Consider the following 15868-nt stretch of genomic DNA (forward strand, 5'->3'; position numbering starts at 1 on the left):
CTTAAATAATAATCATCGGTTCGTGTAAAAGCTAAAATTTATCTTATTACGTGACTGATTTAAAATACTGTAAATACTGATTTAAAATTACCTCATTGTCACCTTATGTCTCATTCTCGTAGAATTTGGAATTATTCACATTGTTTAGTGACGTAAGATATTTCAGTGCATGAAAACGTCGTTACATTAGTAAAAGGAACTGGAGCGCCTGCTGACCTCGTTCAAACAGACGGTGTGGGTTTCAAGTGGCAGACGCGAAATTTAAACCGTTAATTTAATGGTGGTTATCTCTCCCCCTTGTCACGACTCCCATCCCATGCAATGCTGCAAAGTCACAAGCACCCATCGTTTGGTTATAATATTACAACAGTACCACCATGGAAACACAATCTTAAGCAATCTCTAGTACTCATAATGTTATTGAAGTTTTGCACTAAGAATAGTTACTAAACAGTGATTAGACAGTCGGATAAGAGATAGGGTTTATGATGTGATTTGGATGTTCCACCGTCTGCCACTCAAAGTGTCTCTTACCCACCAAACATATCTTGGAAAATAATGAAAATAATTTAGTTTGATACAAAGAATCATAATTTCTATTTATCATTGACGTAATCAAACATTTAGTTATAAAGCAATCATCGAATGTTTTTGATCAAATCTGTACTTATTGGGATATTCATGCTTAAAATCTTCCTTTAGTTATAAAACAACAATATTTTTATTATCTTTAGAATTTTGTAATACGTTTATTTAATTAGTAACTTTGACGTTTTAAAATTGAAAAATCAATATTTAAATGCAAAGTTGTCCGTTTTGAATAATCTCTAACAATATTTTCACTTGTAAACGAGTAAAACTGGTTTATTTTGTACACAATTAGATATTGAGAGTTGAAATTATAAATATTAAATTCTTGCTAACATATTATCGTAACCATTTAAAATGTTTGTATACTCGAAGATTATGAAAAATTGAATCAACCCATATTATTATTATGGCTGTCGACATCTTTTATCGTAGGATAGCCATCAAGTCACACCACATCCAGAAAGAGAAATCCATCCAAAAAATAGGAAAACGAAAGGAAATTCCTTATTTTCCTCCGTGGAGTCATCCCTTCTCCCCACCACCAAAGTCCCAGCTGAAAAGAAACGGATGGCACAATCGTGATTATCACAAACAGGAATGTCAAATTGTAGCAAGAGAATGGTCAGCACCGTTACAAATAAGTGGAAGTTCCTCGAAAGAGTAAGAGAACACGACAATCATAACGTAATCTATCTCTTCACTTTCTCAATCCTTTTCCATCTTCTTTTTTTTTTCTGGGATCCTTGTACTTCTCGTAAATATTAAGAATTTAATTCAAAAGAAAGGAACTTTCTCTTTCATTGCTTGCATCTTTTATTCAGATTTTTTACTTTCCTTTCCTTGCAGTTGCTTGGAAGAAACCAAACTCAGAAGACCTTTGTTCAGTTCAATCCGTTAATATATATATGGTGTTGGTGATTTACCAGAAGTGTTAGTGCTTCAACCGAGAAGAAGAAGCTTTTAGTCTTCAGAAATTCAGAGAAAAGATAAGGAAGTGGAAGAGTGAAGGAAAAGCAAATCAAAAGATGGGAGAAAATGCTCCGCCTCCTCCACCACAGGTGGTTGCTCGGCCGTCTCAGATGCCTCTTGGGGCGGCGAAGGGTCCCATTTGGACTCCGACTGAGCAGCTCCACAACCTTCAGTATTGCATCCACTCCAACCCCTCTTGGCGTTAGTCTCTCTCTGTTTCTGTTATTTCTTCGTTCTGGGTTTCTATATTTTTTGAGTAAAAAGCTGATTAAAGTTGTGCTATTTTAATGGATTGGTTTAAAAGTTGAAGCTTTTGGCACTACTACTTATTTAGTTTACTAGTTTACTTTTTATTCCTAATTTTGCAAATTACTTTTACTTTTTTTTGTTTCGGATTCTCTAATTTATTGTGTTCGAATCTTTTTAAGTACTGTAATTAGTTCTAATAAAGTAATAAGCATATGTTCCATAACCAGTTTCAACTTATCCTGCTTACAAGAAATCGATATCACTCGAAAATGTTTAGGAAGTTTAGGAAGTGTGAATGAATTTCCCATGTTTATCAAATGCAACAAACTGCTTCTAATGGATCGAATTTTACAGCGGAAACATTCGTACTCGCTTTTCAGCACTATATTGTGATGCTTGGATCCATAGTTATAATTGCCACTAGTTTCGTGCCTCGGATGGGTGGGGATCATGTAAGTTATGTCCTCTATATCGTAAAGTTTATAATATGCCGGTTAAGATTAGCGATCACACACGTAGCTTTGAATCCGTGATGTTAATGTTTGGGTTTTGTTCTCCCTTTGTGATCAGGGTGACAAGGCACGCGTGATTCAGACGATGCTGTTTATGGCAGCAATAAACACTTTGATCCAAACATTCATCGGGACAAGGCTTCCAACAGTGATGACTTCGTCATTCGCTTTTACCCTTCCGGTGATGTCAATCATCAATGATTATTCTGATCGGACTTTTAGAAGTGAACATGAGGTATGTAAAGTTTGAAACATGTTATTTCATAGAGGATTTAACATCACATTAATTTACTTCTTAAATTGCTTTAAGAAATTTCAGTTATAGACTTTGAGATGAAAAATACGTGGTGCAAACTTTACCAGTTGATGCAGATCAAATCAAAACGTGTAAACCTTACATACCTGTAGAAGACGTCATGATGAATTTCTGGTTTTGAGGACGGAATAGATTGAAGCACGTCTATGCACTGTTGCGTCGTGTGCAACAAACTGATGGGGAGTTCTAGGGTTGTGGCATTAGCAATGTGACAGGGACCTCAAACTTACATAGGCTTCACGTCCCTAGAACCCTACCCACTAATGGAGACTAGAAACTCTTATGATCCTTTAACCAGAATAATAAAGCCAATGGAATTGTATTCCAGGCAGCAACCCCTTAAGCAATAGGAATTAATCCGGTTTCACTCTTCCTTGTGGCACAAAGAATAGCTAACTAATTAAATCACTAACCCTAGTTCATTCGGTTACAACTATGCAAACCAATTAGGGTTGGACTATATTACTTGACTCAAACACATTGATGATTTATGTGTATGATTGCAGAGGTTTGAGACTACAATGAGAACGATTCAAGGGTCACTTATTGTAGCTTCCTTCTTCAACATCTTCATTGGGTTTAGTAGGGCATGGGGGAACCTCACAAGGTACGAAATCATTATCTCAAGAGTGATGCTTGAAGCCTCAACCTGACATTCTTCTTCGTTATCATTTTCTAAACTGTCATCGGTTTTCTTTTTCTTCTCTATCAGATTTTTTAGTCCAATCGTTATCGTGCCAGTGGTTTGTGTAGTCGGTCTTGGTCCTTTTGCAAGGGGCTTTCCACTTGTAATGTCTTCGACAAAACACTCCATTTCTCTCATCACATTCACAAGGATATTATCAAAACATTGATCTCTCTCTTATGTTCTGCACAGCTCGCTAACTGTGTGGAGATTGGTCTGCCTATGCTGATCCTGCTTGTCATTACTCAACAGGTAAATTTTATCCGATCTGCCACTTTTTGTTCTTAGAATAAATGTTCTAAGTTTAACATGATAATATTGTTTGGGCAGTATCTGAGGCATGCTCTTCCTAGAGGCCATAATATACTCGAGAGGTTTGCTTTGCTTCTCTGCATTGGGCTTGTATGGTCATTTGCTGCTATCCTCACCGAGGCTGGTGCTTATAACACTGCCAAACAGCAGACTAAACAAAATTGCCGTACAGATCGCTCTTACCTTATAGCATCTGCTCCTTGGTATGTACATGTATCGGGTCTCTCTTCTTGCGTAATAAAGTTGATAAATCCCCTTCAGAAGAATTATTCTTTTCATAACACTTGTTACTGCTGTTTGAAATGAAGGATTAGATTCCCGTACCCGTTTCAGTGGGGTAAACCCATATTCCGAGCGAGCCATGTCTTTGGAATGATGGGAGCAGCAATTGTTACGTCTGCAGAGGTCTCATACTGGTTCTATAAACTTTTTTATGTACTTTGAAAATTTCGTAACTGATATTGAATCTTGTATCTTAAATCTGATTCTATTCTTAATCCTTGATAAAGTAAATAATATGTTTTGTTACAGTCAACTGGAGCGTATTTTGCGGCAGCACGGCTTTCAGGTGCTACTCCCCCTCCAGCAACTGTGGTGAGCCAGAGTATAGGCTTGCAGGTGATTGCAAATTGTCCCGCCGCTCCTTTCTCCTTCTCTCCCTCGTCCCTTCCAAATCTCTGTGAATGCTTTAAAAGAGCTGGAAACAAACGTTGTATTTCAAAATAGTTAAAACAATTTAGTTGTATATGTTCAAATGTAGGGTGTTGGCATGCTGCTTGAAGGTATTTTTGGCGCTGCTGTCGGTACCACAGCATCCGTGTAAGAAAGCCTTTTTGCTTGACATATATGTGATATTCCCTTTAGATAGTAATGGCTTCCTAGCTATCGAAGAGTATTGGATATCAACGGAAGAAAATTTGCTTACAAAGATTATGAATTCACTCATTTTTTGTAATGTCTTGCAGCGAAAATGTTGGCCTGCTTGGATTGACACACATAGGGAGCAGGAGAGCGGTGCAGATTTCAACTGCTTTCATGTTCTTCTTCTCTATATTTGGTTCGTTCTCTCCTTCCGTTAGACATGTCATGACTCATGCCTGGGTTTACTACATTGTGTTTGATAGTGTTAAGTTGCGTCTTTCAGGAAAGTTTGGAGCTTTTTTTGCATCAATTCCTTTGCCGATATTTGCTGCCATGTACTGTGTTTTATTTGGAATCGTCGGTGAGTGATTCTATTACCATTTCTAATCTTGTTAGTACCATTCTATCACCGAAAAGTGTTTCACCTTTGTTTCCTATATCTGCAGCTGCTGTTGGTATCACTTTCATTCAGTTTGCAAATAATAATTCCTTGAGAAACATCTATGTTTTGGGTCTTTCCCTGTTTCTTGGGATCTCGATACCTCAATATTTTGTCTCGAACACCACCCCGAATGGTGTCGGGCCAGTCAAAACGGATGGCGTATGGGTAAGTTACACATACACACGTTACTCTAAACCCTTAGACCCTCTTGTCTTTCAACTATGACTTCGTTTATTTAAGATTCTAAATCAACATCATTTTGATGGCGGCAGTTTGATGACATAATGAACACGATCTTCTCATCGAGCCCAACAGTGGCGATGATCGTGGGCACGCTGCTGGATAACACGCTTGATGCCAGGCATGCGGCCAACGACAGAGGACTTGCATGGTGGAGACCCTTCCAGAGCAGGAAAGGAGATGCTAGAAATGAGGAGTTTTATAGTCTACCTGTTAGGATACGGGAGTACATACCTAGCAGATTTTTCTATTATTAGATAACAGAACATGTTTATAAATTGTGAGTATATGTAATTTGTTGTGTTTAACTGTTTATGTACATGGTACATGGGTTTGTTATTAATTTCGTAGAACTATATATCTGTTGACCTTAAAAACTATCAAGCCTATGTGGCGTGCAGGTCGAGTAACTAATAAGCTAACTACGTCATTCGGTTGTATGCGGGGCGTGCCAACTCGACGATCGAGCTCGGTCGGTGAGTAAAATTTGTTGATGTTCTGTTGGGCGCGTTGCTAACATCTGAATCTTGCGACTACGGCCGAGGAAGGAACACTTCTCGACCTTCGGGTTCTATAGCCTGAAAACAAGACTGCTATTTCTGCGAAGTTCAATATCAAATTCTGCTCTCAGGGTGCCGAATGTAGTAACTTGGTAACACCTCACTTCGCCGAGAAGGCTGATGAGATGACCTTTGCCAATAAGGATTTGAAAATCCTTCTTGATCGAGACTTAGATAACCAGTCAGCGTCGTCAAAATGTTGTTTATCCAAACTGAAGGTGCTTCACGGTCGGTCGATTCTACAGCAACAGTGCTGTTTACCCAAACTAAAGATGTTTGCCGGTTACTTTCACAGTGATGTTTATCCAAATTGAAGATGTGTTGGCAGAAAAGAAAACAAAAATCTCAAGGTTGTTGAGAGGTTTCATGTAGAGCGAAAGTTTGCGCAGAACAATTTGTGTGTTGAATTGGAGAGAGCTTTCTCGTCGTGATCCATCTTGTATTTATAAAGCTTGCATGTTTGACGATAATTGCATTCCGAGAAGTACGAAAGCTGCCAATAATATTCCTAAGAATATCCTTTAATAACCCCATGGTTTACCATTATGCTATTTGGGCTTATCTTGCATGTAATCCAATCTTTATTTTTAATTCCTTCATGTGATGCCATTTGACAAGATTCTTGGCAAGATGCCAAGGATATTCGGTCCCACCATCACTTCATAATCTTTATTCATGCATGCAAGCTAAGCTTCTGCTTACATCACATCACCATTTCCTTATTCCATCCGTAGGCTAAAGCCTATCATGACCATCACATCCCAGCTATGCCATGTGATAAGAGTCCTAACTCAAACTATGTTGTTTACTTCCAGATCGCAGATATAGTTTGCATCCCATTTATCTTGGATAGGAAAACATTAAGATAATTCCTTATTAAAAGATAATTATTATGATAAAATCATAATAATATCCTTTACCAATAACAAAATTATTTTCACTTTCTCATTCAACGGTCTAAAGTTCTGCTCATTCAACGACCTTGATTACTCGGGCCGATAGTGTAAAATTGGGTCCAAACATTACCCCTAGTTTCCTTGAACTCGGCTTGTAAGCCAAATGGTTATGGAAATTAATAGTTCGTAGCCAACAAAATCCCGTTGTATCACTGTGTTTGGACCCAAAGTTACACCATCACCTCGTGCAATCAAGGCCGTTGAGTGAGCATAACTCTCAATCGTCGGATGGAAAAGTGGAGATAATTTTGTTATTATTAAAAGATAATATTATGGTTTTTGTCAGAGTAATTATTTTTTTAATTTGGATTATCTTAACATGATATCTTCGAACAAGTACAGTTCGAGTGAACTTGGGATTACTGCTATCAGATTGGAGAAACTTGGGAGATGAGGTTTGAAAAGTCATGGTGCATGCACGGATGGATTATGGAGAAGCCTAGATAGGCTTAGCTTTTAGTGGTGATGTGATAAGTCTAAGATTTAATAGTCTTGGATAATGATGACAAGCCTAGGTAGGCTAGGCTATGATGATAAGACTTTTATTTGGATAGGCTTTTATGAGGTTTGGAAAATCATGAACATCTATCTGAAGGATATGCCTTGGTCTCTGATGCGGATTAATTTCAGTTCCGCGGAAAAGAATTGTAGTTGGACTCTACAAGCACCATCAGGCTGTGCCAGGTAGATATCCAACGCTATAAATACATGAAGGCTACGCAGCATTCAAGTCCCTCCAATTCAATACACAAACTGCCCTGCGCAAACCCTCGTTCTACACGAAACCTCTCAACAACCTTGAGATTTTTATTTTCCTTTTTCACCAACACATCTTCAGTTTGGATAAACAGCACTGTGAAGGCAACCGGCGAACATTTTCAGATTGGATAAACAACATTGTTGCCGTATAATCAGCCAACCGCGGAGCATCTTCAGTTTGGATAAACAACACTGCGACGGGGCCGACTGGTTATCTATCCAAGTCTCGATCGAGAAGGATTTTTGAATCCTTATTGGCAGGGGTCATCTCATTAGCCTTTTCGGCGAAGTGAGGTGTTACAAGTTATTACATTCAGCACATTGAAAGCCGAATTTGATACTGAACTTCGCAGAACTAGCAGCCTTGTCTTCATGCTCTAGAACCGGAAGGCCGATAGTGTTCCTTCCTCGGCCGCAGTTGCGAGATTCAGAAGTCAGCAGCGCACCCAACGCAACATCAACAAATTTTACTCCTCGGCCGAGCTCGACCAACGAGTTGGCATGCTCGCATACAACCGAATGACGTAGTTAGCTCATTAGTTACTCGGCCTGCGCGCTACGTAGGCTTGGTAGTTTTTAAGGTCAACACACTGAAAAAAAAAACCTTGCTCCTCGGCAATAACACCTATGTTCGACCATCCAACTCATACAGTCGAAAGACCAAAAACTTACAAAGGGGTCGAGAAAAATAAGGTCGGGCGAGGTCGAGAAACATTAGGCCGAGGTAACATCATCAAAACCACTACCGAATAACCATCATTCGGCTTGAATGAGCATCTCATTATTCTTGTCTTAGAATTGCGAATACAAAGCATTTGGCCAAAAGTTTACAAAGCATTCGGCCAAAAGTTTTCATGAATACCACCTAGGGAAATGAAGAAGAATTGGCATCATGTGGCCTGCGAACAATTACAATGGCGCAGAGTATAATCCATATTGGATTCGACTTGGTCCCACTAACTTTATTTGTTATTAGAGCTTCCTCGCCCGACCTCATTTTTCTCGACCCCTTTGCAAGTTTTGGATCTTTCGACCGTATGAGTTGGATGGTCGAACATGGGTGTTATTGCCGAGGAGTAAGGTTTTTTTTTCAATGATACGACTGGATTTTGTTGGCTACGAACTATTAATTTCCTTAACCATTTGGCTTACAAGCCGAAGTTCAAGGAATCTGGGGGCAATGTTTGGACCCGATTTTACACTATCAACCCGAGTAATCGAGGCCGTTGAATGAGCAGAATTTTAGACCATTGAATGAGAAAGTGAAGATAATTTTGTTATTGTTAAAGGGTATTATTATGATTTTATTATAATAATTATCTTTTAATAAGGAATTATCTTAATGTTTTCCTATCCAAGATAAATGGGATGCAAACTATATCTGCGATCTGGAAGTAAACAACACAGTTCGAGTTGAGACTCTTGTCACGTGGCATGGCTGGGAATAAAGAAAGAGGATAATTGTTCATATGGTCGAAAAAGGAAAAAAAGATGGAGAGAAACTTGGGTAGGTCTTTTAATTAGGGCGCTCTTATACTGGGTGGGATCGGTGTGGCTTCAAGCATCTCCTTCAAAGTTTCTCTCCTCTTGAGAGTTGCTAGTGAAAGAACTCGAGGTATTAAGCACATTCGACCGAAGACGCTATTAAGTGCCTTTAGAAAGATTATCTTATGAAAGGGGAAAACAATTTCAATCGTCTATGATGAATATAATGTTGTGATGAAAGAAATGAGCTAACGTGGATTAGATTAGTTGGCTAGAGAAAGGCATGTGTCATTTGGCATCCGAGTTTAGTGCCATTTTTTGTACATAAGAAGGGTTAAGAATACTTAAGTTGAAACAAAGAGAAGAATGCTAGCAACCTTCTCATTTGAAAATTTTTGTTCCATTTTTTCAGCTCTCTTTCTCATGCTACAACGTTGAACGATCAACAGAACCATACAAAGAACCGGCCTCAGTATAAATTAACTAAGTCCTAGCGAAAAACGGTTAAATAATTTTTGATTCATTGAATGTTTGAAAAATTGATCGTTCAAGGCCGTTAAAGAATTGAAACGGTTCCTATCATCAAACAATATTGCATGACGAGAATGAAAGCTAGAATGTTGAAGTGAGAATATTAATGTATCTCCTCAAATGAGATATTTAAGTAGAATAGGGACAAAGTGAAAAATGTACATGAAGAGATAATGATATTATAATTATGATAATGAAATCCATCATCCCCAATCGTAATGACATATCGTGCCGTATATATATTGTTCTGGACGACAATCACTATAAAAAACAACAAAATTATCAAGAAAATATTGTAACCTAAATCTGCCCAGAAATATGTATACATCATGATCCATTTAGTCTAAAGACCAACAGTGTGAACGCCCCCCAAAGATGGAGTATGACTGAAAACTACGTCTGTAAATTGACTAAAAGAAGCCGGCAACCTCACTTGGTTTGGTGGAGGTCTCCATCTCTCGTGGACCCACACGTTTTCTCTCCATTTCCTCAATGCGCGTTTGCCTAATTTTGGAGATAATAGACCCTAATCATATAAATTAACACATAATCATCCCTTGGCTATTAGATTTATTCAATTTTTATATGGGATTTGGATCCTCTCCGAGGTAACTAGTCGGGATTCTCCTGACCAGTGTTTGTAGACCGTTGGATTTTTATCCAACGGGTACAAACGGGGTCCTCTAAAAGTTATAATAATTGTAATCGTTAGATAAAAATCTAACGGTCCACGAATAGTGGTCAGGAGGATCCGACCAGTTGGCTCGGAGAGGATCCAAATCATTTTATATGTATATGTTAATACGGTTTTAACGACCATTTTGGACTCGTTGTACAAATTCACTCAAACCGAGGAGTTTACTTGTTTAATAGCGATTGGACCAGTCAAAGGACATCAGCGTTTTGTTGCCCAGTACAATAATAATAAAATAGTTAAATAATTTTTATATTATGTAAATTTTAACAACAATGATTTTAAAAAATGAACGGCTGTGATTAAGTTAATCCACAAACTCAAATTAATCTATTATTTTTCATTTTGCAGCTTCTTAGCCGCGCCTATCATCAGCTGATTGTCCCTAAAAGAAAGCACCTGCGACGACTTCTGAAGTCTTCAAAGAAAACAGAACCAGACACCACAGTTACAATAATCCTCTAATATTTTTTGCCTATTATTTGAATCGACATCCTCTTTGGATCTTTGTGTCCGAAGTTCAAGGGTTAGGAGATCCAAGCCGTTGAAGAGAGAGATTCAGACTCTTAGTTTAGTTAGGTGGACCAATAGGATAAACTAATAAAAACCGCATGGTTTAAAATGTGTGATTCGAACTCCAGAGCTCCAAACACAAAGATCCAGAGAGAATCTCAATTCCTATTATTTAACTTCATATGAACAAATTATTTACAATTTCCATCAAAGTTTATACAAATTTACATTGACCAATGGTACAACAATTTGCTCATTCATCGAGCCAGTCCAGATCGAAATGTTTCTCCACCACCTGAACATGAAGCTCCGGCAATGCCTTCTCTGCATCTCTCCACATCCAAGAAATATCCTCGTCGCACACTACACGGCGCAGGGACTGTAACGCTGCAGCGGATTTCGGCAGATTGCTAATTTGTGAACATTCCCTCATGTCAATCTTTACCAAACTTGCTAGCTTACCAATGTCCATGGGTAGGCATCTCAAATTTACACATTGGGAAATGTCAATGTACTCCAAGCGAAGTAGCTCGCAAATGCTAGCTGGAAGCGTCTGCAGTGCCGGACACGCGTATAACCTTAGGATCTGTAGAGATTGCAGCCTTCCCAAATCAGCTGGGAGCTGGTATAGGCTGTGGCAGTTGGTTACGCTCAAGTTCTTGAGCGAAGGCATTGTGCAAATGCACGAAGGCAGCTGGAATAAGTCATCGCAATGATCGATTGTGAGCTCTGTGAGCCGAGGAAAGGTGGATTGATCAAGGCTATTACTGATCTTGCATAGGATTATATAGATTTTCCTCAGATTTTTCAGGGGGATGGTGGATAACCGAGGGACAAATACTTTTTCGAGCCAGAGGCTTCTCAAGTTGGTTAAGTTTGAGAAGACTGAAAAGCCATTTAGGATGCAATTTGACGTACTGTAATTCATGATTATCAATGCCCTCAACTTTGGCATGTTTTCAATGAAAGGAGGAAGAAGGTAATCGTTGTCCGATGAAAAATTCAAAATCAGCACTTCACATTTGGGAAACTCCATCTGGAACCAGTCCATCTCTTTCATTTCACCTGCATTATCGAGGGATGAATCGGTTTAAATCAGCACGAAAGAGTAAACATAACAAATAACCTCATAATCAATAATGCAATTACTGAGGCACGTTAATACCGGTATGAACTGATACAATCTTCGCGTGAAATGGCTGATCTGAATCCCTCTCCCATTCTCTTGGAAGTTCAGTCTCTCTTCTTGGCATAAGCAATCGACTGCGTTCGTTCACGCTGCCATCATTGCTCAAATGAAGAGCAAGGTCCCTCAGCACATCATGTTGTGTAACAGATATGTCATAGCAACTGCTATATATGTCTCCAACTCTGCAACATTAATATAAACAAAGGGTTCAAAACAGAAACTAATCACACTCAAGTAAAAGAAATCAAGTACCGAACTTTATGCATCGTACCTTGCATCTTTCACCAGGGTGAGGAGATTTTTGTTTGAAAGCTCAACAAGAATAGCAAACGCTTCTTCTTCGTCGATGCCATGTATTTCAACCCACATATTGGTAAGGACATCAAGAGGGATCTTCTTGTCTTCTGGAAACGCACCCAAATCCAAGAAACATGATTTAACATTTTTGGATAAGCAGTCGAGACTCGTTGCCATACGTTTAAGTAGATTGTTCTCATGGGACTCACAAAAAGCTTCCCCTTTCGACAACTTGCTCCTTGCATTTGCCCAACACAATTCAGGCTGGTCCTTCAGTGAAGCTCCAATCACTTTGAGAGCCAAAGGAAGCCGCTTACACTCGTTAACAATCTAAAGTTCAAGAAAACAATCAGTTACCGATCGAAGGAAACACAAAACAACCCATTTTGATTAGCAGAAAATGGAGATTGGAGACTTATGACAACTTTTGGCAGTAGAACTTAGAAAGTGATTATGCATTATAGAAGCACTTTCTAGAGGTTTTCAAAGAAGCAATTGTATTCTAGCAAAAGCGCTTATGAGCGGAAAGAATTGCAAGCGGGCACTAAGATAGTACCTGCTTGACCAAATTTTTATCAGCAGCAGGAGGAATGGACTTTTGGCCAAAAGCAGAGTGACAAAACAGAGAGAGTGCTTCTTCTTCCCTCAACAACTCAACATCATAAGTGGCATTGAGGACGGTTGGGAATTTGAAACGTGAGACCACAAGAAACTTGCAGCCTGGGATCTTAAAGAGCAGCGGCTCAAGCACTGCCAGTGACCACACATCATCCAAAACCACCAGAGTTTTCGTTGCGGTAATCCATTCATATTGCAAGTTCCATTGGGGAAGCACAGAATTGGGACTGAGAATTTGGTTCCCCATGATGAACTGCACAATCTTGGCCTTCAACTGGTTCACATCTGGAGACTGTGATACAGTCAGGAACAGAATTCTATCACTGAAATAAGCTGCATTCGAATGGCGATGAACACAAAACAGAGTCAGTGTTAAATTCTAAAGAACTCAAATTCAAGAGAACCCATTAAAGACAATTCAAGTTCTATAAAACCCATGAAAGAACATTCTCAAAAGAAGCAAAACAAAGCAGAGTTTTGAAAATTCATCTAAAAACTCTTCTGACAAGAATTGGCGAAAAAGTGATTATATCATCTGAAAAGCTCTTGAATTTTCAATACAAATTTCAACTTGTTTGTAATAAAATAAAAGCACTTCTAGCAAAATCGATTATGATCACAAGTACGCAATCCGAAACATGCACTCAGTTACTTACATCTGACTTGATCATCCTTGCAAAGCTCTCTAGCGAGGGTGGTTTTTCCAGAGCCACCAATCCCACAAATCCCAACGACCCTCAAATCCTCCCTCCCAAAAATCATTCCCTTCACCGTCTTCATCCCCACCCCCAATCCTAACACCACCGAACTGCTCACCTCCCACTTCATCTGCCCTTCCTCCTCCACCCTCCTCACAGCCTCCTCCATCCACCCGCCACCGACACCCCCGCCCCCGCAAGTCCCAATCTTTAAGGTCCCAAGCCGCTGTTCCAGCGTCCGGTTCGACCAATCAAGCCGGTCGAACCGCTGATCCATCCCCGCCCTAATGTGGTGGACGTCGGCCAAGATATGGACCTGTAATGGGCCCTGAAGAAATCTGGACACTGTCTTCTCCAAAGCCTCCATCTTTTTCGCCAATCGGACGTGCCTGTAAAAGTTCCAGCGCGGTGTCGCGAGGATTTTTTGGACCAGTTCGAGGCCGTTCTGGAGAACTTCCGACATGCGGTCGAGCTGGAACTGCCGTTCGGCCGGTAGCTCAACGCCGGAGTACTTGATTTCTTGGATTATGGGGAGGAGCTGCTCGACTGAGGTTTTGAGTTCCTCGGCGATTCCTCTGCTGTTGCATGACTTGCGGGAGAGGGCGATCAAATTTTTCAGGAGCTCCGTCGTGATCTCGCCGACGAAGAAGTCCGTCACTGCCATTGTTGGTGGTGGTGGGAGCTGTGCGGCTATGGCGGGTGAAATGGTTTGTCTTGTTATGGAGAGCGCGTTTCGACGATGCTTCTCAGTTATGCCCTCTGCCTTTTGAAACGTTGTTTTATAATTGTGACATGCGTTTTTTTTTTTTTTATAAAGAAAACTAATGAAAAATGTATAAATTTTTTTAAATTTAACTATAAAAGTAAAGTAAAATGTAAAATAAATAGTTTCAGAATTGACTTTTTAATGTAAAAATATGATTTTTCTTTAAAATGAATAATACCAAGATTTTTTCATTAAAGTTCTATTTTTTGAATACTAATCAACTAACTACTTAAAGATTGGTTTTTTTTGCCATATGCCATCACTTTCATTTTACTTTTATTAAAATAAGTCAAATTCTTTAAATTTAATTATTTAATTATAAATAATTATCTCTTCAATGATAAAATTTATTATAAAAATCAAATTTGTTCTTAATTATCTTTTTTTTTTTTTGTGCTATTTCTTGTTCTTCTTCCGGCTTTAAACCCTATTTATAGATTTTATTTTTAATTCTTATAAGCAACATATATCACATGTTAATTATATTTATCTACCTATATGATAGATTTATTTTTATAATCGACCTGTCACATATTAATGTGTCTTACTTCTATGTGTATTATGCTTTTCTACCTTTTAGTTGGGTTTCATATCTCGTTTATAGGTATAATATACATTCGTATATTTTTTTACTTGAGTTAGGGTATAATGTTTTGCAAATAAATTTATGTTAGTATATATATATATATTATTTTTTTTTGTTATAAGATATTAATTAGACTTTTTGGAGTTGAAAAATACATAATATTAGAAGATTTTAATTGATTTTTAATACTTTTAGAAAATGTAAAATGAGTATAAAAGAAATAAAAACATGTAAATAGATAACTTGACTCACTTCTAAAAATCATCAATGTTTTTGGACCTGGATCTAAAAGCCCCATGTAAAGAACAATAATAAATAAGGAAAACTAATTTAAAAAGTTTCAAAACTTTTAATTTTAACAAAAAACCATCCACTAGTTTTTTTTTTTAATGATAAGGACAAAAAAAAAGAAAAAAAAAACCTAAAAAAAGTGCATGCAACTCAAACCCAGTTGTTAACTCGCTCATTCTCCTCCCATCACTTCGTTTTGCAGCAGTCTCTTCTAACAAATTTCACATCCGAGTTTCCTCTCTAGCTTGGAAATCAAGTACAACGCAATCCAAACGCACTTTTAAAGGCCTTTGTTGAGCACTACTACGTACATGTTTGATGCCAACCGCGCGGCCATGGCTAATCTATACCAGGAAAGCTCAATGTTGAGCTTCGAAGGTCAGAAGATCCAAGGAAGGCTCTTATGTATATTTGTTTCAATACAACATGGAATGTATATTTGATTTGATTTAGCTAATCTATGATATGGTTAACCTATACCATGAAGGCTCAATGTGGAGCCTTGAAGGTCAGAAGATCGAAGGGTCACAAAAGCATCATGGCCAAGCTTACTAGCCTCCCCTTCCAGCAATGCCAGCACTACTGTGATTTTGGCTATGGTTTTGGTGATTTTGGCTTTTGTGATCGAGGTTTAGTCAATCTGCTATAAACTTGATTTTGGTTTGAAAAATAGTCAGTGCTTAGTTTACGTAATAGTAACAGTACTAGTTTACGAAATAGTAATAATACTAGTGTTTGGTTTGAAAAA

The 15868-nt window shown here is 38.5% G+C and overlaps 2 protein-coding genes across 6 annotated transcripts in view; one reads left to right on the forward strand and one right to left on the reverse strand.

The window, feature by feature from the left end:
• The first annotated feature begins 1131 nt into the window (after positions 1-1131).
• Positions 1132-5557, forward strand: LOC126632665 (nucleobase-ascorbate transporter 3-like). Of its 2 annotated transcripts, XM_050303111.1 has the most exons (15): positions 1132-1275; positions 1438-1761; positions 2164-2261; positions 2380-2556; positions 3144-3244; positions 3350-3425; positions 3515-3574; positions 3653-3837; positions 3943-4039; positions 4166-4252; positions 4395-4453; positions 4600-4691; positions 4779-4856; positions 4942-5102; positions 5210-5557. In XM_050303111.1, exons 2-15 carry the CDS (start codon positions 1617-1619, stop codon positions 5432-5434), a joined length of 1641 nt encoding a protein of 546 aa, XP_050159068.1. In that variant the 5' UTR covers positions 1132-1275; positions 1438-1616; the 3' UTR covers positions 5435-5557. The 2 variants fall into 2 exon arrangements, with proteins under 2 accessions (XP_050159068.1, XP_050159067.1); XM_050303110.1 differs by lacking the exon at positions 1132-1275 and having other exon boundaries at positions 1282-1761.
• A 5249-nt stretch (positions 5558-10806) lies between these two features.
• The window catches only part of LOC126633183 (probable disease resistance protein At4g33300), a 50210-nt gene continuing 45148 nt past the window's right edge, over positions 10807-15868 (reverse strand). For 2 of the 4 annotated variants that reach the window (XM_050303755.1, XM_050303752.1), the window contains 4 exons: positions 12718-13112; positions 12136-12491; positions 11841-12046; positions 10807-11740 (listed from right to left, as the gene is read on the reverse strand). In XM_050303755.1, coding sequence (XP_050159712.1) covers positions 10929-11740; positions 11841-12046; positions 12136-12491; positions 12718-13112 — 1769 coding nt within the window. In that variant the 3' untranslated portion in view covers positions 10807-10928. Of the gene's footprint in view, positions 11741-11840; positions 12047-12135; positions 12492-12717; positions 13113-13435; positions 14247-15868 lie in introns of those variants that run through there. The other 2 variants (XM_050303754.1, XM_050303759.1) reach the window with 2 other exon arrangements.

The sequence above is a fragment of the Malus sylvestris genome, chromosome 8, assembly GCF_916048215.2.
Source record: "Malus sylvestris chromosome 8, drMalSylv7.2, whole genome shotgun sequence".
NCBI classification, from domain to species: Eukaryota; Viridiplantae; Streptophyta; class Magnoliopsida; order Rosales; family Rosaceae; genus Malus; species Malus sylvestris.

Bases quoted from the DNA above. Each gene is read 5' to 3' on its own strand.
- LOC126632665 (XM_050303111.1), top strand. From the start codon at position 1,617: ATGGGAGAAAATGCTCCGCCTCCTCCACCACAGGTGGTTGCTCGGCCG. The intron at 2,262-2,379 runs GTAAGTTATGTC...CTTTGTGATCAG, and splicing joins CTCGGATGGGTGGGGATCAT to GGTGACAAGGCACGCGTGAT. The intron at 3,426-3,514 runs GTAATGTCTTCG...TGTTCTGCACAG, and splicing joins TTGCAAGGGGCTTTCCACTT to CTCGCTAACTGTGTGGAGAT.